At 41.0% G+C, this 26,295-nt stretch overlaps 4 protein-coding genes across 4 annotated transcripts; all 4 read left to right on the top strand.

The window, feature by feature from the left end:
- Nucleotides 1–6,424: 6,424 nt before the first annotated feature.
- Nucleotides 6,425–8,119, top strand: LOC120630020 (protein GVQW3-like). Its single transcript, XM_039899141.1, has 2 exons — nucleotides 6,425–6,766; nucleotides 8,042–8,119. The coding sequence occupies exons 1-2, from the start codon at nucleotides 6,425–6,427 to the stop codon at nucleotides 8,117–8,119; spliced, it is 420 nt and encodes a 139-aa protein (XP_039755075.1).
- LOC120631054 (cytochrome b5-like) lies at nucleotides 8,083–8,999 on the top strand. Its single transcript, XM_039900468.1, has one exon. It carries the CDS (start codon nucleotides 8,185–8,187, stop codon nucleotides 8,557–8,559), a length of 375 nt encoding a protein of 124 aa, XP_039756402.1. The 5' UTR covers nucleotides 8,083–8,184; the 3' UTR covers nucleotides 8,560–8,999.
- A 1,548-nt stretch (nucleotides 9,000–10,547) lies between these two features.
- On the top strand, nucleotides 10,548–11,414 carry LOC120630009. The gene has a single exon (XM_039899130.1). It carries the CDS (start codon nucleotides 10,548–10,550, stop codon nucleotides 11,412–11,414), a length of 867 nt encoding a protein of 288 aa, XP_039755064.1.
- Nucleotides 11,415–17,929: 6,515 nt separating this feature from the next.
- Nucleotides 17,930–26,146, top strand: LOC120633843 (integrator complex subunit 9). The gene is made up of 3 exons (XM_039904214.1): nucleotides 17,930–18,193; nucleotides 19,600–19,791; nucleotides 23,786–26,146. Exons 1-3 carry the CDS (start codon nucleotides 18,185–18,187, stop codon nucleotides 25,499–25,501), a joined length of 1,917 nt encoding a protein of 638 aa, XP_039760148.1. The 5' UTR covers nucleotides 17,930–18,184; the 3' UTR covers nucleotides 25,502–26,146.
- The last annotated feature ends 149 nt before the right edge of the window (nucleotides 26,147–26,295 follow it).

Genomic DNA, 26,295 nt, shown 5'->3' with positions numbered 1-26,295 from the left:
TAAGGTAATTTTGGACCTACCAATCCATAAGTTTAAAGAATGTGTTAAAACACATTTATTACAGCGAGGTTATTATACAATTGATGAGTTTCTTAATGACAAGGTTGCTTGGAAGCATCCGGCTCCGCTTTCATCTCTCACAAGATAGAAAAATGAATGTTAAAATATAAAATGTAAATTTTTGATGTTGGAAAAGAGCAACTGCTGAGTTTCTTGCCGGCTTCTTCTCGGTAGAATCTGCCTTCCGAACCGGTGGTAGAGTCACTACACACGGACAGACTTGACGTTTCAAAAGTGCTTGTATTAGGCCTACTTGAAATAAATGAATTTTGAATTTTTTGAATTTTGTTTAATTTATGTAAATCGGCTCTGTTCTATACTAGCAATTGTGCGAAAATAAACTACGTGATATTTTGTGAGTTATTTTATTATAATGGACACCGAGCGTGAAAACCCTGGCGTATCGCCGACAGCAGCGGTGGGATCACAGCCCCAAAACTCTTCAGGGCCTCCAGATGGTACAACTTTCAGTATGGAACAAGTGATGGGTCTCCTAACCTCCATAACAAGAACTGCTGCGACAAGCGCTGCGAGAGCGACGTTATCTACAGAGACTGCACCTTTACGGCGGCACCATGACTTTTATCTACCGCCGTTCAACCCTGATGAGAGATCGCATGACATCAGGGACTGGTGTGCTAATGTGGACGAAACCATTACGAAGTTAAATATTTCGCCCCATGAAGCTCGAATGAAGGCCATCTTACAATTGAGAGGACGAGCAAAGACCTGGGCCGACACCTGGTCACTGCATTCAACCACGTGGGAACAAGTGAAGGAAGAGCTAACTCATACGTTTGGCAATGAGTTCCGGTACGCGGATGACGTGCAGAAATGGTGCAGCTACACTTCAGACCAAGCGAGCAGCTACGCTGAATATGCTACAACGGCTTGGACTCTCTTCAGGAGGGTTCGACCAGAAGCTACCGACGCCGACGTAGTGGATGCACTGATCACAGGTATTTATCCTGAATTTATTCGTTCTGAGTTGTTGAGAAATACCCCCAATTCACTTCCCAAATTAGTATCGATACTAAAAACATTTCGAAAGCGTAAAATTGAAAATAGAGAGAGTAAATATAATGACGCAAAAAACCACGTGTCACGGTACCTTCAAAGGATCAAGTCATATGTTTTAATTGCAATAAGCCGGGTCATTTCTCACGAGACTGCAAAAATCCATCTAAAAATAACCCTGTTTTGTCACAATCAAATAATAATTCTAATTCCCGTGGTAGTTTTAATAACGCTAAGGTTATTGAGTGTGAATACTGTCATCGTAAGGGCCACTTAGAGAAAAATTGTTACCGCCGTCAAAATGACGGAACGTAATGCCCCAAATAAAACAATTAATTATTGTTCATCTATTAAACATGCCACTTTTAATGTAATTATTGGAAACACAAATTATAACTGTCTTTTCGATATTGGAGCTGATTGTTCATTAATTCGGGAGAAAATAGCTGGCTCCGTTGCTGGAAAACGTAAGCAAGTTGACGTGAAGTTTATCGGTATTGGGGGTCAAACAATTATTTCAAAACAAAGCATTAAAACTATAGTTCAAATTGATAATGTTCGCTTAGAGCTCGAGTTTTATGTAGTAGGTGATAATGAAACTCAATTTGACATTCTAATAGGTTTTAATCTTCTAAATATACCCGGCCTTAGCGTTACCCTTAGCGAGGACAGTATATAAATTAATCGCGAGTTCTTTATCAATGAATGTTTAAATTTAACATCTTCTTTTGAATTAGATACCGACCTTACTAACGATACACAAATTAAAGAAATCTATCGTATTATCAATGAGTTCAAGGATAATTTCACATCTGGAAATCGCGTCTCACAGGTAACCACCGGGGAGCTAAAAATTAGATTAAAAAATCCCGATAAGATCGTGCAACGCCGACCATATCGTTTGTCCCTTTAGAACGTGAGAAAGTCAGAGATATTATTAAAGACCTAAAAGAAAATGGAAGAGATAGCTCGTCTCCGTTCAGCAGCCCTATATTATTAGTTAAGAAAAAGGACGGTACGGACCGACTTTGCGTTGATTTCAGAGAGTTAAATTCAAATACCGTTAGAGACAATTATCCTTTACCCCTTATAGCGGACCAAATTGATAGATTAGGCAAAGCTCGATATTATAGTTGTTTATACATGGCCTCTGGTTTCCACGGTATTCCTATAGCGGAAGACTCTATCGAGAAGACTGCATTTGTGACCCCGGATGGACAGTTTGAATATCTTCGAATGCCATTCGGTCTATGTAATGATCCGTCTGTATACAAACGCGCCATAAATGCCGCCTTAGGTGATTATAGAGATAATATTGCTTTAGTTTATGTTGACGATATTCTGGTTGTATCTGAATCCGTGCAACAGGGTTTGATAAATTTGAATCTTATTTTGACTAGATTAACTCAGGCTGGATTTTCTCTAAATATTGCCAAATGTTCTTTTCTTAAAACTAAAATTGAATATCTTGGTAACATTATTGAAAATGGCACTGTTAGGCCAAGCCCAAGGAAAGTTCAGGCTCTTACTGACTCTTCAACGCCTAAAAATATAAAAGAAGTAAGGCAATTTAACGGCTTAGCAGGTTATTTTCCAAAATTTGTACCCAATTTCTCTAAAATCATGGCACCTCTATACAACCTAACTAAAGCAAATGTTTCTTTTAATTGGACTGACCGACATGAAATTGCTCGACGAGAAATAATTAACATACTCACATCTTCCCCAGTTTTAACTATATTTGATCCAAATTTGCCAACGGAGCTACATACAGATGCCAGTTCAATTGGTTATGGCGCCGTTCTGATTCAGAGACAAGACCGGAATCCTTTAGTAGTAGCTTATTTTAGTATGAGAACTTCAGATACAGAGAGTAAATACCACTCCTACGAACTAGAGACTCTTGCAGTGGTAAAGGCTACTAAACATTTTCGCCATTTCCTTCATGGCCGGTCATTTAAACTAGTCACAGACTGCAATTCATTAAAAGCTTCGAGTTACAAACGAGACCTAACCCCCAGAGTGCATAGATGGTGGGCCTTCTTGCAAAATTTTTAATTTGAAATTGAATACCGTAAGGGCGATAAACTTGCTCATGCTGATTTTTTTAGTCGTAATCCAATTAAAAATTCTAATGGACGTCAATTAAAGCGGTGTTTAGAATTTAATAAATCAAGACCCCTAATTTGGTCCATTAATACCACTACACTTGATCATAACTAGCTCCTTGTAGAACAAAAACGCGATTCAACTCTATCTAGTATTGTAGAGCAATTGAAAGATGATTCGATTCCCAAGAATATCGCAGACACTTACGTTATACTTCAGGATAAATTATTGAGACGTAAAGTACAGATTAATAACAAGACACATAAGTTAATTATAGTTCCACGTAATTATAGATGGAATCTTATATCCCATTATCATGATAATCTTCAACATTTCGGTTGGGAAAAGATCCTTGAAAAATTGCGAGAGCAGTACTGGTTCCCTAATATGACCAGATTAATTAGAAAAATTGTAGAAAATTGCGTCATGTGTAGAGTTAGAAAAGGAGTATCTGGTGCTAGACAGGTTACTTTACATCCCATTGATAAAATAGCTGTTCCTTTCCATACCGTTCATGCAGATATAACTGGAAGAATGAACGGAAAACGTAGTGAACCTGAATATGCTTTTGTATTTATTGACGGCTATGATTATACAAATATGATTTATATGATTGATATGATTTATACAAATGATCGTACTAGTGAAACTGCTATCAAATGTTTTCAAAATCTGATTACAATAGTTGGCTCTCCATCGCGATTAATTACTGACCAAGATAAAAGTATGACTTCAACAGAGTTTAAAAACTTCTGTCAACGATATGGGATTCAACACCACGTAGTAGCAAAGGGAGCTAGTAGGGCCAATGGTCAGGTTGAACGATTAATGAAAGTTATAAAGGATAACATGTCTGTTATAGAACTAAGTAGGCCATGGCACACAGCTTTACAAGAATTACAATTAGCTATAAACTGCACAGTATCAAAAAGTACAGGTAAAAGTCCCATGGAATTATTATTAGGAAAAAGATGTTACCCACCTGCCATTAAAATATTGCAAATTGACGATGACATACTAACAGACAACTTAGAGGAAGTTAGATCGATTGCTAAAAAACGGATGGACGAGCGGTCCCTTAGCGATAAAACTCGTATTGATAAAGGTAAAGCCACAATCCGTCCATTTAAAGTCGGTGACGTCTTAATGCGGCGCCATGAATGACACACTACTAAGTTAGGCTCAAAATTTGAAGGTCCGATGGAAATTTTAGAAATATTACCAAATGATCGATATAGGCATGTTAACCTTCGTGGTTGTTCAGAAAAGATTGCAAGTCACGATGCCTTACGTCCCGCTCCCATAGCTCAATCAGACCCTTTCAATGATTCTGACAACTCAGACGAATTGACCGTATGGGCGGAGGAATCAGTGGAGACCGAGGGTGCGTCCACTTCCTTTTCGGACAAAGTTAGTTCTACATGATAACATACGAGTGAATTGATATGGTTTATAATTTAATTTTGTAATTATTAATGTGTTAATAATTGATATGATTTAAGATTGTAATTATTAATGTGTGTGCGTGAAACTTATTTTTCCTATCCAATATCCTTCCTTAAACGCTGGCTGGCCACCATGCGTATCCTTTTAAACCTGGTCTTGTTGGCTAGATCCCAGGATGGGTGATGCCTTGTGTGTTGGCTAGATCCCAGGATGGGTGATGCCTTGTGTGTTGGCTAGATCCCAGGATGGGTGATGCCTTGTGTGTTGGCTAGATCCCAGGATGGGTGATGCCTTGTGTGTTGGCTAGATCCCAGGATGGGTGATGCCTGTGTGTTGGCTAGATCTCAGTATGGGTGAGGCCTTTGAAATTATGTCATAAAAACAGCGCAAGGGACGCGCTGGAGTCAGTATGGCCGTATGGGCGCAAATCGCCACCTGTCGGCAATAATTGGCGACTATTGATATTTATGTTTGAGTTTATCTTTAAAGTGAATATTTTATTATAAAAATATCTGAAATGCAGCGCCATCTTTAGACTGACTAATGTTTGTTGCAATTAAATGAACAAATCTCTGTATTATATAAATGATTAATCATTTTAAGTAATTTAAATTGATTATACATTTATTATAAATATTAAGAAATATTTTAAGAATTATTTTGCAGTACCTAATTTTATTTGTTTGTTTCAAAAGAAGTTGTATTTGCTATATCCGTTTTAGCCATTGTAAGGAAACTATAAAAGCGTTTAATTTATGTAAATCGGCTCTGTTCTATACTAGCAATTGTGCGAAAATAAACTACGTGATATTTTGTGAGTTATTTTATTATAATGGACACCGAGCGTGAAAACCCTGGCGTATCGCCGACATATACAAATGCAACCTGTTCCTATTTATTGATATTCATATCAATACATAGGAACAGATTGTTAGTTTTCTCGGGATAACAGTGCTATTCCGAACTCTGGCCCACATATAAATAATTTAGTTCATTGCACTGACATTTATTCAATTCTAAAAGAGGTGCTAAATATTTTTCGAAAACAGTAATTCGTTTTATCACTCGTGCCCTTCGAGAACAATGAACTCTCGTAAATTCGTTATTGTGTCAGCGCAAACAACAATATAAGTACAACAACAAACAATATATTACTACTAACTATCGCTTAGAAGGGTATAGAAATGCAAAAAGCAATTAAAATGCAGCGGGCCGCGCCGCCCAGCCTCGAATAACATAGTTTGGAAATAAAACTGGACCCAGTAGGCAGCGCTGTAATGCGTTTCTAGGTATTTTGAAGATATTTAAACCTTTGATAACCGATTCGGTACAGACGAAGTTTCGCGGGTCAGCTAGTAAATAAATAAAAAAGTGTATCAAATCGGTAAATTCACGCTCTTAAGTATCGTTAAATTACGCAAGTTTTAAATGAGGGGTTTGCTGTATAAGTACCGAGGAATTCTATCCTATGACATTAACCAGATCTTGGCCAAAAATTTAACATATCCAAACTGGTTACATAACCTTTCCAGAGATACTATAACTGTTGAAAGCGGTCCGGGTTTAACGGAGTTATGGATATAATTCAAAAAATTATTATTTAGGGTTAAAGGAGCTCTACGAGGGTGCATTTTTATATTCGCGGAATGGGTAGGTAATTAATAAATGAGGGTACTTTCCTTAGTCGTAACTGGTTAAGTAGCTTATTATTAGTATAAATAGAACGTTGTGTAATCGGGCCATTTGAATTATCGTCGATCAATCAACTCAGTTGGGAAGGACATTGTGAAAAATGGAGAAAATCGAGCACCGCGCTGTCATAAAGTTCCTTACCAAGCAAGGTAAATCGGTTCAAACCATACTAGAAGAGATGTCATCCGTTTACGGGGAGTATTGCCCCGGTAAAACCATGGTTTATAAGTGGCATACCCTTTTTAAGCAGGGCAGGGCCTCACTTGAAGATGATCCTCGGCCAGGACGGCCGATCGAGGTGACCACTCCGGAAATAATTCAAAAAGTGGAAAAATTAATACTGGAAGATGCTAGACTAAAGAAGAAACAGCTCGCAGAAATGGTTGGAGTATCCAATACAACCATATTTAAAATTCTTCACGATCATCTCGGCATGACCAAAGTCAGTGCAAGGTGCCGAGAATGCTCACGCCGCCTCAAAAACAACAGCGCTTAGAGTGTTCTCGCGCGTTTTTGGACCTCTGTAATGAAGACCAGGATGGAGTATTGACTCGAATTGTTACTGGGGATGAAACTTGGGTTCATCATTATGAACCTGAGTCGAAACAAGATTCTATGCAGTGGCACAAAAAAGGTACACCACCACCAAAGAAATTTAAGGTGTCACAGTCGGCAGGAAAAATCATGGCGACAATCTTTTGGGACTCAGAAGGAATCTTGTTGATAGATTATAAAGATAAAAGTGTCTCCATGACCGGAGAATACTACGCTTTAATCTTAGAGCGATTAAAGGAAGCAATCAAGGCAAAAAGAAGGGGAAAATTAACCAAAGGTGTCCTCCTTCTGCACGACAACGCGCCTGTGCACAAGAGCCGTGTTGCGTTGGCTTCCCTGTATAAGATGGGCTTCGATATTTTGGTTCATCCACCCTACAGTCCTGACCTGGCTCCCAGTGATTATTATCTCTTTCCAAAAATAAAAAAAGAACTTCGGGGGAAGAAGTTCTCAAGCGATGAAGAAGTGAAGGAAGCAGTTTCAGCTTATTTTTCAGACAAAGAAAAAACATTTTTTTCGAGGGTATACATAAGCTAATTGAAAGATCTGAAAAATGTATTAGGGTTGCAGGAGAATATATTGAAAAGGAAGAATTAACTTGTATTTTTATTTCCACGTCTTACCCCCGATTCCGCGAACTTAAAAACGCCCCCTATTCTGCGCACGGTTTTGAAATACAAAATATCCAAAATGTGAGCTATAAGTAAATAACCAAATTTCATTCACACAGAAAGCACACAGACAGATATATAGACATTTTTATTTTAAATATATGCCTTCTCGATAAAACTAGGGTATCTAGATTCGAAAAACTATGTGAAAGTATTTTGTACTGTATCCTGACTCCAGAAAAGATAAAAGCGTCTATGTCAATCCCCATATGCGCAGGTTTGATAGACCTTGACAAAACAGTTTACTTACCTTCTCACCTCAAAGCATGGCTCAGTTAATAATTAGGAACTAAGTGAAAAAAAAAACGGGTATTATGAAAATCCTATCTATGCAATATTTAAAAAAATCGGGGTCAAGAAAACAAATTTACTCTACGTCATTGTTTCTTTCCATATGCACGGGGTTAAGCAATAAGTACACCTAATTTGATATGCCAATGAAGATCCAATTTAATGAAATTAATTACAAAGGTCGTGATTTCCCGTGTCAGCGATTACGTAAACTCGTAGCGGCGCAACACGGAGCCGCAGTGCCGCCCGCGCCGCCGCTTGCGCCGCCGGCTTCATAGAGCTTCCGCCAGTGCGCTGACACAGTCGGCCGCGAGCGGCGCCCGCGCACTCAACGAGACCAGCTATGGCGCGCTTCACACGCAAGGAGCTCGAGCAGCGCAATCGCGCCGACGACGCGGTCATCGTCATCGACAACGTAGTGTACGACGTCACGCGCTTCCTTGACGACCACCCGGGCGGCGCGGAGATCCTGCTGGACAACGCGGGCAAGGACGCCTCGCAGTGCTTCCGCGACGTGGGCCACAGCGACGACGCCAAGCTGTGGCGCGCCGAGTTCCAGATCGGGGAAGTGGTGGCGGCGGACCGCTGGGAGGTGCTGAGCCCCGTCGAGACCGGCGCCGCGCCCGAGCCGCCCCGCCTGCAAGCCCTGCTCAGCGTGTTCGCGCCGCCGCTGCTGCTGGCCGCGCTGGCCGTGGCGCTGTACGCGCTGCTGCCCTAGCCCGCACCCACACTACGGCAACATCGCTACGAAAGGCGCATGCTTACGTTTCGGGTGCAGATGCCCTTTGCATTGTGTATGACTGAAAACGAAATATCATGCTACGACCAATTATTGCACCCGAATTTCCCGATCACCACTCCTTTACCCCCACACTTTAATGAAGTCCATACTATAGTTGGAACTGGCAGTGGAATGCATATCTACAGGTATAAGCTGCGATAGATTACGTCTGTTGTGCGGTAGGTACGTATTACTTATAAGTGAAACTAATATTGTGTTTTTTGAACAGGTTGTGGATACTTTGGTGAGGTTTAAAATTAACTCGCGGAATAAATTGGTACCTACTTATTACCGATTGACTGTACCTAGCTTTAACACCTTAGTTATAAGATGCTGGTGATGTAATTAAATATAATTTGAATATCATACGTGTTTAATTATGGTTTTATTTTCAACTTGAAACGTGTTCCGGAAGTGTGGAAGTACCTAATAGTTATTACAATGACATGCGTCACAACCATAGAAATCTTAATATTGCCTTGTTATTGGGATGTCTATGATCACAACATAAAGCTTTATACCGCACATTTAGACGGTTGCTTTTTGCGCCATTCAATAGTTAAAAACAAGTTTGTTCAAGTACGAAGGTATTATATGTAAGTCATGCAATAGGTAAGTAGGTTGCAAGGTCGTCCACTGGCTAGCGCGCGCCAACACGGCGACGCGTGCACTGCCCGCGCGTGAGGCGCACTGCCAACATTGAGCTCGGTCCCGGCAGCATAGCGCGGCTGTGAGGTGGGTGTACCAACTTAAATCAAGCCAAGCCATCCCCGTTACAAGGCCGCGGTCACCGATGACGATGGGATAGCTCATGGCTTTTATACCAATGCGTTAAATTCAATGGTAGCTTAGAGAGACAGGATAGTCAGTGGAGGAGTCCTTGAAAATAAATTAAAGATAGAATAAGAATAAATAATATACTTGCTTGAATAATTACGTTTGCATAGATGTCTATACTGATTCATTCAAACGTTGGTACAATGTTAATGTAAGATCACTAATTGTGCATCATGTCTCAATAAATAAATAAAAAAACAAATGCATCTGTGAACATTCCAACTGTATCATGTTGATAGGGTTCATGAGATGCCAGCGGAGTCATACTGTCTCATTTCCCCCTTTGAGAACGGAAATCTTAAAAGCAAAAATAAGTTACATTATTATTAAATTATACGTCAGTTGTATTATATTGTATTATACGTCAAAAAATGTGTGAGTGTTAGTGTACACACGTAGGAAGTGATTCATTTTATTGTTACAATTAATTGGTGTTTCAGTCGTATTTATTAATAATTGCTAGTTTTAATAAAATTAATTTAAATTCACTGATATTTACAATCAAAAACTGAGATTAACCTGTGTAGGTATCACAATATATAAACGAAATACTTATATCATAATAATTAACCTAAATACTTTACATACATATATAACTTAACACCTTATTCTAATTTACCAATAACAATTCGAACATACAAACATTCACACAAACATACATATCAACATTCACAAAATTACATTTACGATCGTACCTACCGGTGTAATTCAACAATAGTCCATACCGATCTCGCAGTTGAAACGCACAAACTGCCGACTGGTATTATGACGTCGTCGTTTGCATGTAGGTAGTCGGTACACTAACCGCGTGCCGGCAGTCCGCTATTGGATTCGTGCATCAGTCGTGTCGCTCAATGTAAAACGAATGTTATTGTGTTTCTTATCGGCCCTAAACAATATTGTAAATATCGGAGTAAAGTGATTCTGAACTACAAGTGTGTTTAACATTTAAAACAAACCTAAACATCATCGGAAGATCATAACTCACAACGCATTGCCCCCCCAAACTGGTGACCCTTGGATTATTTTTTGACCTTGGAAGAGGTCATTCGGGAACGCGTGGAGGAAGCTACTGAACACCTACCAGCATGTTCAGCTTTGGCGGTAATGTTGGTGATCAAGAAGAAGCGGGAGGTAGTACAACAACTCGAAAAGATACAAAGTGTGTTTCACCGGATGGACCACCTGAGATTTATAAGGTCGGTATCAAAGTGCCTCCGTTTTACCCAGACGATCCCGAAATTTGGTTTGCTCAGTTAGAAGGCCAATTTGCTTTAGCTAATATTACCAGTGATATGACTAAATTCTACTACGTCATTGGTCACATTGAGCATCAATACGCGAAAGAAATAAAGGACATAATAGTGAACCCTCCAGCGGCTCAAAAGTATGACAAGATCAAATCTGAGTTAATTAATAGATTGTCCGCATCGAAAGCGTCTAAAATTAAACAGTTGCTGCGCCACGAGGAACTTGGTGACCGAAAACCCTCGCAATTTTTCCGGCACCTTAGGGATCTAGCCGGTGCCGAGTTTCCTGACGAGTATTTGCACACGATATGGATCAGTAGACTACCAGTAAACGTCCAAACAGTTCTTGCCGCGCAGAGATCGGCTACATTAGAAGAACAGGCCGAACTAGCAGACAGGATTATGGATATAGCTTATTCAACGCCCAACGTTTATGCTAGTGTAAGTCCATCACCTGTTGACGACGACCTGCGAAAAGAAGTATCGGAGCTGCGAAGGCAAATTGAGATGCTGACATCCAAGTTTAGCAATAGATCTCGCCAGAGTGCCAGACAACCACAACGAGGGCGCTCACGAAGCCGTTCTCAGTCAAGCTACCGCAAATACCCGGTTTGTTTCTACCACTCCAAATACGGTAACCAAGCCAATAAGTGCGTTCGACCTTGCGACTTCAAAACTTCGGAAAACGAAAAGGGCAGTCGCTAATGGCGACCGACGATTGCCCTCCTGCTGTTGGTCGTCTTTTCATCACGGATCGAAGAACGAAGATACAGTTCCTGGTCGATACAGGAAGCGACCTCTGTGTCTTCCCCCGGTCCTTGCTTTTCGGTAGTTTTAAGCCCGCGAATTACCAATTAAGTGCGGCCAACGGTTCGTCCATTGAAACGTACGGTTATATAAACTTTAATATAGACCTCGGACTTCGTCGTGATTTTGTGTGGCGATTTATTGTGGCTGACGTGACGAGACCTATAATTGGCGTAGACTTTTTAGTTTTTTATAAATTAATTGTAGATTGTCGTAACCAATGTTTAATTGATAGTTCTACTAATTTAAAAACTATTGCGTCAATTGCTCAACTTGATTCAATTTCCTCTGTAAAGGTCATGACTGGTGAATCAAGTTATCATAAAATCTTGGACGAGTTTCCAGAAATTACTCGACCGGCAGGTACGTTACGTATTACACAACACAACACGGTACACCACATCCGCACAACACCCGGCCCTCCAGTCTCCTGCCAGCCAAGGCGCTTAGCGCCTGATAAACTTAAAATAGCGCAACAGGAATTCCACACCATGTTGCAAATTGGTACAGCTAGGCCTTCAGAGAGCCCGTGGTCATCCCCTCTACACCTAGCTCCCAACAAAAATAATGGCTGGCGTCCCTGCGGTGATTACCGGAGACTGAATGCCAGGACTATCCCAGATAGGTATCCGATCAGGCATATCCATGACTTTGCCCACAGCATAGCTGGTTGTAAAGTTTTTAGCACGATTGATCTCGTGAAGGCCTATAATCAGATACCTGTCAGTCCCGAGGATATCCCGAAGACTGCAATAACAACACCCTTCGGGCTTTATGAGTTCCCGTTTATGACATTCGGTCTCCGCAACGCCGCCCAAACGTTCCAGCGGTTTGTAGACGAGATGACCCGGGGACTCGACTTCTGTTATTGTTACTTGGACGATTTTTTAATTTTTAGCAGAAACGAAGTTGAACATGGAGAACATCTTCGCCAGATATTTAGTAGGTTAAGGGATTACGGTATGCTAATTAATATCTCAAAATGTGTCTTTGCCGTCCCAGAGGTAAAATTTCTAGGACACCTTATTTCAGAAAAAGGAACTAAGCCACTGGATATTTCAGTTCAAGCTATTAAAGATTTCCCCCAGCCTAAAGATATCCGTCAGCTCAGAAGGTTTTTGGGCATGCTAAATTTCTACAGGCGTTTCTTGCCGAAAGCAGCTCAAATACAGGCCCCTTTGCATGCTTTATTAGTTGGCACGGCGAAGGGATCTCAACCAATACATCTGACGGGGGACACACTTCAAGCATTTCAGGACTGCAAGGATAGCCTGGCTAATGCAGTATTGTTAGCACACCCTGACTTCGAGGCTAAGCTCGCACTCGTGACAGACGCTTCGGACGTGGCTATAGGAGCAGTTCTGCAACAGAAAAAAGGTGAAGATTGGGAACCTTTAGCGTTTTTCTCTAGGAAGCTAATTCCTTCACAGAAAAAATATTCTCCATATGACAGGGAACTGCTTGCTATATATGAAGCAATTAAATATTTCAGACATATGTTAGAGGCTCGACATTTTGTGATCTACACTGATCATAAACCTATCAGTTTTGCTTTTCACGAACGAAAAGCTAACTGTTCTCCAAGACAGTATAGACACCTTGACTTTATAGCGCAATTCACCACCGACATAAGGCATATATCCGGCAAGGACAACGTCGTAGCCGACACCTTATCTCGAGTGGATGAACTACACGCTCCAGTCAGTCTTGAGTCTCTAGCAGAATGTCAAGCTTCAGATCCTGAGTTAGCTAATTATCTCAAGGAAAAGTCTTCTCTTCGCTTACAAAGGACGAATCTACCTGGAAGTCAATCTTTTGTTTACTGCGACGTCAGTACATCGACTCCCAGACCATTCGTACCCAAACAGCTAAGAAGACAAGTCTTTGAGAGCCTGCACTCCCTCAGCCACCCAGGCGTCAACGCAACTGCCAAATTAATAGCCGAACGTTTTGTTTGGCCGGGCATAAGGAGAGATTGCAGGTCGTGGGCACAATCATGTCTACCTTGCCAGCGTGCAAAAGTAAGCAGGCATGTGTCTGCACCCTTAGGCACATATAACCTACCCCGCGCACGATTCAACAATATCCACATTGATATCGTGGGGCCTTTACCGTCTTCAGAAGGTTATCGCTATTGTTTGACAGCCGTAGACCGTTTTACTAGATGGGCGGAAGTCATACCAATAGTTGACATTACAGCCGAAACGACAGCAAAAGCCTTGTTGTCAGGTTGGATATCGCGCTTTGGCAGCCCAGAGACTATTGTCACAGATCGAGGCCGCCAATTTGAATCCGCTCTGTTCAGTTATCTGTCAAAGATAGCTGGATTTGAGCATAAAAGGACAACAGCATACCATCCCTCTTGCAATGGCTTAGTCGAACGCTTTCATAGGCAACTCAAAGCGTCCATTGTCTGTCATGCAAATGATAAATGGACAGAGTCATTACCTTGGGTGCTTCTGGGGATAAGAAGTGCCTTTAAGGAAGACCTTCAAGCTTCTTCGGCAGAGCTTTTATATGGTGAACCTTTACGGCTACCTGGAGAATTTTTTCACTCCTCGGTAAATATTACCACAGACATAACCGATTTTACGGCCCGTCTGCGCTCGTTCGCTGAGAAATTGCGGCCTGTACCAGCTGCACGGCATGGTAGGAACAAAGTTTTTGTTTTCAAAGCTTTAGAGACCACCGATCACGTTTTCCTTAGAGAAGATGCATCACGTGGCTCATTACAACCTGCCTACACAGGACCGTATAAAGTGTTATCTCGCAACGACAAAGTTTTCAATCTATTAGTTAATGGCAAGGAAGTAACGGTATCAATAGACCGCCTTAAACCAGCCTATTTATTAAGCGACCAAAGCGACCCCAATCCTAATGAAGATGAGCAGCCATCTGAAAAATGTAATTTTAATGGTTATCGAACTCATTCCGGCCGCCAAGTCAGAAAACCAAATTTTTATCGCCCTTGACGGTCTCTGGAGGGGGGTGGTGTAGGTATCACAATATATAAACGAAATACTTATATCATAATAATTAACCTAAATACTTTACATACATATATAACTTAACACCTTATTCTAATTTACCAATAACAATTCGAACATACAAACATTCACACAAACATACATATCAACATTCACAAAATTACATTTACGATCGTACCTACCGGTGTAATTCAACAATAGTCCATACCGATCTCGCAGTTGAAACGCACAAACTGCCGACTGGTATTATGACGTCGTCGTTTGCATGTAGGTAGTCGGTACACTAACCGCGTGCCGGCAGTCCGCTATTGGATTCGTGCATCAGTCGTGTCGCTCAATGTAAAACGAATGTTATTGTGTTTCTTATCGGCCCTAAACAATATTGTAAATATCGGAGTAAAGTGATTCTGAACTACAAGTGTGTTTAACATTTAAAACAAACCTAAACATCATCGGAAGATCATAACTCACAACGCATTGCCCCCCCAAACCTGAAATAACTTAAAAAATATTAAGATAATCACACCCACGTGCTGTATGTATTAGAAACAAATATGGCGCGTAACGAAAAATTGTGACTGAGAAATATAGATGGCGCGAAAATATTACAAGATGACGCGTAACAGCAAAACGTTACATTGGTTTGATATACATAATTAACTGCTTCGTTTAAAACTTAAATTAAATTTATTTTCCTAAATTCCCATGCTACGTTGTATACAAACAAGAAACAATAGTGAACAGGCAACTTCTAGGCAAGCGCGTCCCATCTTAGTCCACATCACTATTTTCCATCAGGAGAGATAGTGGCCAAGTGATAGTATACGAATTAAAAATTTACGCCTCGGTCACTACTATAGATCTACTTATTAGGATAAGACTGGGAATATCCCTCAGATACCTCTACCCAGACAACAATAATAGTTGTTGTGTAAAAAGTGAAACTTCTGTAGAATTACACATAGGCCATCATGACAAGACATAATGAGAAATATAAAGTCCTATTTCAGTAACCTACCATGGTAACACTACCATCGTTTTACCTTAAAATATTAATGGTTTAATGAAAATGCTACTAATATTATAAATGTGAAATGGATGTTTGTTACTCAATCAATGGACGCATCGCCACGGGACAGGGTGACTGGTCTTGATGCTATGTGGTCTCAAATACAATATTTACTCGTCTGTGATTGTAATCTAAGACCTATTACTAAGACCTTAGCTTAGGCCTCAGACCGGTGGTAAATATTTACTAATATTCATTAACTATCTATTTACTGTAATGTGCCGTAGACCGCAAACTGTAGCTATATGCGCGTGTTAGGAAATTACAGCACTGTATCTATGATTAATTCGATGATTATATTAAATAATCAAACCATAAACAAACCATAGTTTGTATACTTATTGACAGTATATTCATTATGCTTTGATAGAAAAGTACAATATGATCTTATGGCGGGAATGAGAGTTTGACAAGATCGATTTGGTGGGAAAGAAAAGTTAGCACGCTTTTGAATTTATTAATTGAGAAAAGAAAAGTATGGTGATAGAACGGCACAAATTGGGAATACATGATTTATAATGGAAACGATATACTTAATGAAATATTATTGTGGCGGAATCGTATACCTATGTAGTACTATGGTGGTACCCGATGTTGCATAAGATAAGTATATATCCTTTGGGTTATTGAGGTATCATACATGGAGCCCTAGAACTATTTTAAACAGACAGTATATGTCTTCTCTGCCGAAGACAGCATTCCACACTGGTAGTAGAGTCATTTCAAGGTAACAAGTCCTAATATGAATTATAGAGAAGCTTAAAATACAGTATTATGGTCGGTCCAGTTGTTTTCTTTTGCTCCTTGGGGAGACAGGGCTATAGAGTACAGACCCACCACACTGCTCTGATGCAGGTTGGTAATGATATCATTTATAAAATCAAAACTTTAATAGTGTGTATGTTATACCTACCTAAGTAAGGAAGAATTATATTCACGAGAATAAATACAAGAAACTAGGTATTTAACTTCAATAATACTTTTAATTAATTAAGAATGATCTAAGTGCCATTGTAAACATTGCTCGCCTTAAAGTTAACAGCTGGTTCCCATCTATATATTTTTGTTAGCACGCGCGTAGAGCTGTTGTCACTTTACACCTCAGATACAGGACTTATAGATTAAGAGACAGAGTACTTCCCTTGACAGCTACTTAGGTAAAGATGCCAATTACATTTTTTGTCCTTATCTCTGTAGCCTGTTTTTGGGCCCTAGTTTTCAGATTTATGTGACATATAATTTTGTTTTAAGTTAATAAGTTGAGCGCAGTAAGTAGTCATAATTATATTTAATAACATTGGAGATATCCCTAAGGATATCATGAATAGATACTGACTCCTGTTTGTTGGTTAATAAACCTATTAACTAAAACATTAGTGCTACTAGTGTATTATTTTCCAATACCTTACTATCAGTTCCCTATATAAAAAATAAGAACAAATTAATCAATGCATTTGTAATATTAGATTCCCTGTTGATCTTGAAATTTAAATAAAAGGATTAAAGCCACCGGACAACAATATTGGAATCCAAAAAATTTCGCAACGATAATGTTCAAGTCATTCAACATCAAAAAATATTTTCTTCAAATATTTTTTTTCTTCATAGCCAATTTTAAAGCTATTTTAAAAAAAAAAAATGGTTGCCTGTAAAGTCGGTATACGGGCGAAAGTTTTACGTGACAACGACTTTGAGTGGTAAAATAATTTTAATGTGAATATTCATTCGTATAGTAGGAAGAAGGATGAAATAATAGTAACAATTTAAAACATTTATTTATACAAAGAATTATATTTAAAACATTAATTTATACAAAGAATCTCGCACTGAATTTCATATTAACAAAATTTTATTTTTACCTTTACACATACATACGTATTTATATACAAATATACATACAATAACTTGCAATACATTTGCGTACAATGAAACAGCGTTTACTACAAAGGGACGCGTGCCTTTCACTTTTTATGTCTGTCTCTCTCGCTCTTAGGCGGGCTAACCATGCCCGAGTGGAAGGGACGCGTGCCACTCACTCGCTCTCATTGTGAGCGCATAACGTGAGCGGAGCGTAACGCAGTTTCTTGAAGTGTCACCCGGCAAACCAATTTATAAGACGTTGTCACGTCAATAGGAGTATAATTAACACTTTCTCAGATACCTTATCTTATAATTATGTTGTTTATTATACTTTATTTGTCTCATATTTATTTAAACAAGAAAAAACTTTTTAACCTCAAAATAAGGACACAAGGTTTTCTGGCAACACCTAACAGCACACACCATAAAGCACAGGTAAAGCAAGTTATTAAAAAATTGACACTAAATGTCAAAAGTATTCTGAATGGTCTGTGGTAAATAGTCAAAACAATGAGTACGGCATGGATCGTAAACTGTATTCTAAAATGAATTTAATGATTTATGCTAGTTTTTCTGTGTGTTAATGAACTTCAATCTTCGCGATATAACTGTTGTGACCTCAGGGAAACATTTTGTTGATGCCTATCCATTCGCCGCGTCCTATGACTTGACTGGCAGCGGTGCGCTTTCAGACGGGTCCATAGAGGCATCTGAATGCATTGTTTAAAAATCGTCGAATAAAGATTCTCAATATGAAGCTGGTAATTCTAACAATCCTATTAAATATTGTATAGAAGCAGATGTTACTTTGCGGAATTCCATCATATACTATGAAAATTTAGCTTAATTTGCTATATTGCTAACTTTATGGTGTAATTTATAATTTTGAAATCTCTCTCGAGAATTGATTTGAGGGAAGAATTGGAAATTATTAAACATATGCAATGTTAGATTGAGTTGTTAATGAACAAAAAATTTATCAACTTCAGCTTTATTAGACATATTCATAGGTACTAATAACTTAGATAAGGTGGCAAAAAGGTATTTGCTAAATTCTTCACTTAAAAAAATATTAATTGTACTTTACAACATCTGAGGATGCAGCAAAATGTGTTTAATGAGTAAATTGTGGAAACATTGGTGTGGAGTATCAAGATTTTAGAAATTATAAATATCACTACACAGATTCTCCTGCTTTTAGAGGAGTATAGAATAATATTCAATAACCAATTCAAATAACTGCTATTAGATGTTGAGTGTGAATATTATAAGAGTGTATTCCAATTTGAGTAGATTATAAAAGCTTGATGCACAAAAACAGACCTGGTAAATTCGTAGGCTGCTAAATCTAGTTAATGACTGTTTAATTTGATAAAAAAAAAGTGCGACTCATAAGTCAGACTTGTATCCCTAGGTTTCCTTAATAATATTAAATATAATTATATTTATTTAGTTTAATTTTTCACACACAAACAAAAAAATCATATTCTTTGTGTTTGGTGTAGAACTACAAAGTTGTTTGCTAAGAATTGTAGTTAACCTCCAAAATCTTGTAAGACAGTTTATTTATTTCTGTATTTTAAGCATTTTATTTTATTTTTTATTTAATAAATAATGAGATGTATATAGGGTGGCATTAAAAAACATCAGAGGTTTGATCACAAAAGCAAACATAATTTTGCTTTGATCATCACAGGCAAGTTAGAGGGAGGGAATGATGTTTTGTGGCATTGCAACCCAAAAAAAACCCAGAATATTTTTCATATTTTTTGCAAAAATGTTGAGGAAGTTTTAATGCAGACTACCATAAGTCATTAAACTAGCTTTTGCCTATTGGAAAACCAAGCTTATTTTTATTTTTGACCATGGAAATAAAAATCATTGGTTCTTGTGCTACATAGAAGACACCTTTATATAATTTTCATTGCAGTCAATGTGCAATCTGCTGGTATTATAAGTTTTGGAAAGGCTGTGTCCAATGTTTGGAATAAGAACACTTGATGACTTAGTAACAATAGCAATAAGAAATCATTGACAGTGAGTTTCAATTTGATTAAACAATAACATTATGGGACCAACATGTGTACAGATAAGTGTAAGAACACATGAAAAGTGTCTTTTAAGTTTATTTTCATAAAAAATTATTTCTTTTAATTATGTTTGACAGTACTGCCTCAGCAATGACCCGGCAAAGCCCTGCTTCGTGCTGTCGTTCAAGGAGCTTATGATAATGTTGGACTGTGGGCTGTCGGCTCAGTCGGTGCTCAATTTCTTGCCGCTGCCGCCCGTACCGAGCACTCGTCTAGCCTCGCTGCCCAACTATACGCCGCCGCACATCAACGACCCTCTGCTCGAAGGGGTGAGCTTATTTATTTATTATTTATTTATTATTTATGTACCATAAATTGTGATTCTGAACATAAGATACATGAAGTGTACAAAGGAAAGCTTATCTCTATAAGAGATCTCTTCCAGCTACCCCAGGATGTGAGTAAGATGATTTAAGTGTGGTATAGGTCAAATAAAGGTACAATATACTTCATAACTACTAAGTATATTTAATATATCTAAATAATAACAAAATTCTACATACTAATACAATAACATTTGAATATACTATACATACAAAATACATAAAAATAATATAATAAATATTTATATAATATAAATATATATCTATAATTTGACGGCCGATTGGCGCAGTTTGCAGCGACCCTGCTTTCTGAGTACAAGGCCGTGGGTTCGATTCCCACAACTGGAAAATGTTTGTGTCATGAGCATGAATGTTTTTCAGTGTCTGGGTGTTTATATGTATATTATAAGTAGAGTATGTATGTATTATAAGGAGAAAGATTTCTGGAAGAAAATAGTATTATATGAAGGGACATCAAGAGGATTTTTTGACACGCAAGACCGCAAGGGTCTCATACGCTCACACAAATAACCAGGAGAAGAAGAATTATATAGGATGTTGTAAAGGACAGTTAAAATATGCACATTAATTGACGACGAAAATCAGAAACGTGATCGAATTTGCGCAATCCGAAGATAAAGCGAATGCACAAATTCTGCAGTCTTTCGAGTTTGTCAAGTAGCTCTTCAGTGGCATCCAAATAGCAGACGTCGGCTTAATCAAGTATTGGAAGCAATAAAGATTGGGCCAACATAATTTTGGTATGAAGCGGAAGAAAATTCTGCAGCCTCCTCAATGAGTGAACGACATAGTGCATACGTTTACTTACTTGGTTTATATGAGCTGACCAAGTTAAATTACTGTCAATTATAAGTCCTAGATTTTTAGAAGTGCACGAATAAACAATTGGTATACCGTTATAAGAAATCGGAGGCAAATCATTAAAATTCACACGACTCCTTAGCTGTCTACTACCAATGATCATAGCCTGTGACTTATTTGGGTTAACTAGTAGGCCGAACGATTCGGCCCAGTCTTTAATTGCATTCAGATCCTCGTTAATAGCAAAAATTGCAGCGTCCAGATCTGTTAAAGTTGCATGCCTATAAAGCTGCAAATCATCAGCGTAAAGATGGTAGTGAGAAGTAAGAATTTTTGTAATTTCGTTAATGAAGACTGTGAAAAGAAGAGGAGAAAGCACGCCACCTTGAGGAACACCAGCGGAGAGGTCAGCCCAGTCAGAGTATGCCTCTTCCGTGCGAATTCTCTGCTGGCGTCCATGAAGATAAGAGTTAAACCAGTTAATCACAGAAGGCGATATGTTAAGAGAGCGAAGAATACCAAGGAGTATATCAAAGTCCATGGAGTTAAACGCATTACTAAAATCCGACAACGTAATAACAGTAAGATTTTTGTTGTCCACAGCAAACCGAATGTCGTCAGTGACTAAGTAGTGCTGTAATTGTACTATGGGAAGGACGGAAACCTGATTGAAAGGGACTTAAAAGATTATTAGTGAAAAAGAAAGAAGATAGTTGTATAAATACAGCATTCTCAATGACTTTTGAAAGTATAGGTAGGAATTTGGATTAGGATATTTTGGTAAAGGAATGACATGAGCCATTTTCCAGTCAGTAGGGAAGATCTCATAGGCCAGGGAGAAATTAAGAATGTGGGAGATTATAGGCACTATATGATCCACCACAAGAACTAACATGTCACGGCTCAGGCCATCGCTTCCAATAGCTTTAGTTGAGATAGAAAGAATGCTCTTCTTAACGACTTGCTCTTCTTAACGACTTGCTCTTCTTAATGAGCTTATATGTATTGTTGACGTATAACATCATTATCACAATCCACAGTTTATCTAATAGGTTGCTACGTATACTATTCATAAAATAAATTAATTCTTAATTCTGTTTACAATGACCCCATTGTAAACAGAATTAAGAAGGCGAGAGACACAGATTACAAAATAATTAATTCTGTTCTTAAAATAATAAAATAAAATGAAAATAAAAATAGCCTTTATTTTCTCAATAAATAAATTTTTGCTTATACACTACTAGTTACTAAAACTATTATTTTATTAAGTAAAAAATAGAAAATAGAAAATATTTATTAGTAATGTAACTCAGTACAATAAATCTTTGGAATCCTGACCCCTAAACTAGGAATACCCCTATCTTAGGGGCCAGTGCCTACCCAAACATTGATTCAATTGTTGAGATAATATATAGTGCACTTAACAAATATGTGTGTAGAAGTGATACTTATTCCTGTTTTGTAACACCAGAATGCTTAGGTGTCCTTGGACATAGGCCTCCTCTAGAATAGTCCGGTGTGCTCTGTCTCTGGCTATCGGCTCCATCCTTTTTGGCAGGTCATCTTCCCACCTTTTTTGTGGCCGTCCTTTTTTCCTCTTGTCATCTCTAGGGTATCAAGATATAATTTCTTTAGTCCATTTTTCTTTCAAAGAACTAACCACATGGCCATTCCAGCGCTCTTTTAGCTTCTGAATCTTTCTGGTGGCATGCATTACTCCTGTGGCCTTCCTAATTTTCCTTAGACTCCACTTGTCTTTCAGCTTAATATTCAACATGCTCCTTTCCATTCTATGTTGGCATATTTTGAGCTTCTGTTGGTGAGCTTTCGTTAATCCCCAAGTTTGACATCTATAAGTGAGGATTGGGAGAATGCACATGTTATATACCTTGGATTTGGTCAGCATTGGAATGTCTTTGCTTTTTACTATTTGTTTAAGTGACCAATAACAAGCCCAGCTGTTGTTTACCTGCCTTTGCAATTCCTTGTCCATCTGCATGTTTGGTGAGATTATTTGTCCTAAATAGACATATTCGTCCACATATTCTATCTCTTGGTTGTTAACTATTTATGTCTATTTGTCATAACCTTCGTTTTGGAAGTGTTGATGGTGAGCCTGCTTTCCGACTTTCTGATGCTAGTTGGTTTAGCATTTCTTTTAGAGTGTCTGGGTCATCGGTAATCAGCACTAAGTTGTCTGCGAATCTCAGGTGTGTCAGCTTGCATCCATTTATATTAATTCCTAACTCTTCCCACTGTAATTTTTTTTTTAATTTCTTATAGCACAGGTAAGAAGACTTTAGGAGACATAGGATCTCCTTACCTTACTCCTTTCTTTATTTTGAATTCCTCTCCAATTCTTCTCAACTTTACTTTTGCTGTGCTGTTGCTGCATACATTTCTAATGAGTCTGATATATTTATTTTCTATTCCTTGACTGGCAAGGGTTTTATATATGCAGTTGTGAGAAAGGGCATCTATAAATTATATATAGACATATATATATATATATATATATATATATACGATTTACCATACTCATTTTATTATATATATATATATATATATATATGATTTACCATACTCATTTTATTTTTCAACATCTTGTTTCACTACATGTATGTGGTCTACTGTTGAAAAATCAACTCTAAAATCCGCCGTTTCTCTTGGCTGTTCTTCGTCTTACCTTTTAGTGAGCTGTTCTAAGATGATTTTAGAAAACATTTTATAAATTGTTGTCATTATAGACTTACTGGTATCAGTGGACCAAGCAAAATGTCTAATATCCCCTTTAGCAACTCGCACTCCGTCCTCACCGGGGGCATTTTTGAGATAGAATGGCTTCCATGGTTTCGCCTTCTAATATATGTGGGATTTCCGCCACATTTGGGCCCTGCCACGGTATTGATAACTCTGTTGAGCTATAAAGATCCCTGAAGAAGTCGGTGGCGATTTTGTAGATCAATGCTCTTTTTGACGTCTTCATTTTTGGTATCCAAGACGAATGATTTTAAGTTTATTCATTCCTCCTGTCTTCGGTATATCCTTCCCACAGTAGTAGAACACACGCCTAGAGATATCGGCACGCGCGTAACGGAGCGCATTCCATTCGCAGGAGCTGAAGGAATGTTGCGGGCGGGTGTTCGTGGACAGCGTGCCCGAGTTCTGCCCGCCGCTCGACAAGGTGGTGGACTTCTCGCAGCTGGACGTGATCCTCATCTCCAACTACACGTGCATGCTGGCGCTGCCCTTCGTGACGGAGGACACGGGCTTCAAGGGGCAGGTGTACGCCACGGAGCCCACGCTGCAGATCGGGCGCTTCTACCTGGAGGAGCTGGCCGAGTGGCTGGGGCAGCGCGGCGCGGCGGGCGCGCGCCGCTGGAAGGAGCTGCTGCACGTGCTGCCGCCGCCGCTGGCGCTGGCCCGCCCGCGCGCCTGGCGCCGCCTGTTCTCGCGCGCCGCGCTGGAGCGTGCGCTGGCGCGCGTGCGCGTGGTGCGCTACGACGAGCGCGTGGACGTGTACGGCGCGCTGCACGCCACGCCCGTGAGCTCCGGCTTCTGCCTGGGCTCGGCCAACTGGGTGCTGCGCTCGGCGCACGAGAAGGTGGCCTACGTGAGCGGCTCCAGCACGCTCACCACGCACCCGCGCCCCATCAACCAGGCGGCGCTGCGCGGCGCGGACCTGCTGCTGCTGGCCGCGCTCACGCAGACGCCGGCGCACAACCCCGACCACATGCTGGGCGACCTGTGCGTGCACGCCAGCCTCACGCTGCGCGGCGGCGGCGCCGTGCTGTGCCCCGTGTACCCCAGCGGCGTGCTGTACGACCTGCTGGAGTGCCTCAGCGCGCACCTGGAGGGCGCCGGCCTGGCGCACGTGCCGCTGTACGTGCTGTCGCCCGTGGCCGACGCCAGCCTGGCCTACAGCAACATCCTGGCCGAGTGGGTGTCGGCCGGCAAGCAGGCGCGCGTGTACCTGCCCGAGGAGCCCTTCCCGCACGCGGCGCTCGCGCGCGCCGGCCGCCTGCGCCACGCGCGCGCGCTGGCCGACGACGCGCTGGCCGACTTCCGCGTGCCGTGCGTGGTGTTCGCGGGCCACCCCAGCCTGCGCTTCGGCGCCGCCGTGCACCTGCTCGAGCTGTGGGCGCCGTGCGCCAGCCACGCCGTCATCTTCACGGAGCCCGACTTCCCGCACGCGGACGCGCTGGCGCCCTTCCAGCCGATGGCCATGAAGGCCTTCCACTGCCCCATCGACACGTCGCTCAACTACGCGCAGGCCGGCAAGCTGGTGCGCGAGCTGCGGCCGCGCGAGCTGGCGCTGCCCGAGCAGTACCGGCCCGCGCTGGCGCCCGACGTGCCCACGCTGCTGCTGCGGCGCGGCGCCGCGCGCGTGCCCGCCGTGCGCCGCCGCGTGGCGCGCGCCGAGCTGTGCGGCGAGCTGGCCGCGCGCGCCGCGCCGCGCGAGCTGCGCGCCGGCCTGCGCGCCGCGCCGCTGGCCGCGCAGCTCTGCGTGCGCGACGCGCGCCTGTGCCTGCGCCCGCCCGGCGGCCCGCCAGGCGACCAGCCCGGCGGCCCCCCCGGCGGCCCCCCCGGCGGCCAGCCCGCGCTGCACTGGAGCGCGCTGGACGTGGACGCGCTGCTGGCGGCGCTGGCGCGCGAGGGCGTGGGCGACGCGCGCGTGGAGGCGGGCGCCGACGGCTGCATCGTGCACCTGCCGCGCCACGACACGCTGGTGCACGTGGAGCGCCACGCCACGCACGTGTTCTGCGAGGGCCGCGCCGACGTGCGCCAGGCGCTGCGCCGCGCGCTGGCCGCCTGCCTGCCGCACATCTAGCGCCCGGCGACCCACGATCGAATTCAATAATAATAATGACCACTTGAACTTTCGAGGCCTTTGATTGTGTTCAACGTAACATGCTAATCTGAATATTTAGACCACCACTATCAAAAACAGGTCCAGAATTAATGATTTTCTATCTCCATGAGTCTACTCATGTAACCTAAGAGTTCAAAAAGTTGACGTGAACGGAAAGCGGTCCAGCGGATATTTTGTGAACACAGGTGCCCCTCGGGGATATATGGACCTTTTCTGTTCCTACTTTTACATAATTCGACGGCCGATGGGCGCAGTGAGCGACGACCCCGCCCTGTGAGTCCAAGGCCGTAGGTCGAGAGGCGCGGATGCTGCTCTACACGACCCCTTCCTTATTCGCATCTTATAGCGTTCAATCGTTTGATGCCCGATTTCGTCAAAGACGAACAAGACAATAAGTAACGGCTAATATATAAAGAGATTCCTAGGCATAATAGTTATCACCTAAGAGTTGGTTAAACGTTTTTTATCTATGTAAAGACATCGCTTAAATCAATAGGCATTTGTTTTAGGCGATGGCTAGATTTTAATGAAAACGAGCATTAGTATCTCTTATAACAGCAACAACACACATTTCAATTAAACGAAAACATTTAACTATTTGAACATTTAAATTTTATTGAACTTTATTACTTTTCGTCTTTAATCTTGACACTTTCGTAGGTACTGGTAGGCTTACCAAATCTCTATTAGCGGTACACATCAATAACTTCATATTGTCAAGTGTGTTCTGCAGAAAGGCTGCAATTCATGGT

Source organism: Pararge aegeria, chromosome 2 (genome assembly GCF_905163445.1).
Source record: "Pararge aegeria chromosome 2, ilParAegt1.1, whole genome shotgun sequence".
Classification (NCBI taxonomy): Eukaryota; Metazoa; Arthropoda; class Insecta; order Lepidoptera; family Nymphalidae; genus Pararge; species Pararge aegeria.
Note: the sequence above shows the minus strand (reverse complement) of the source record. Positions and strands in the feature narration are given on the sequence as shown.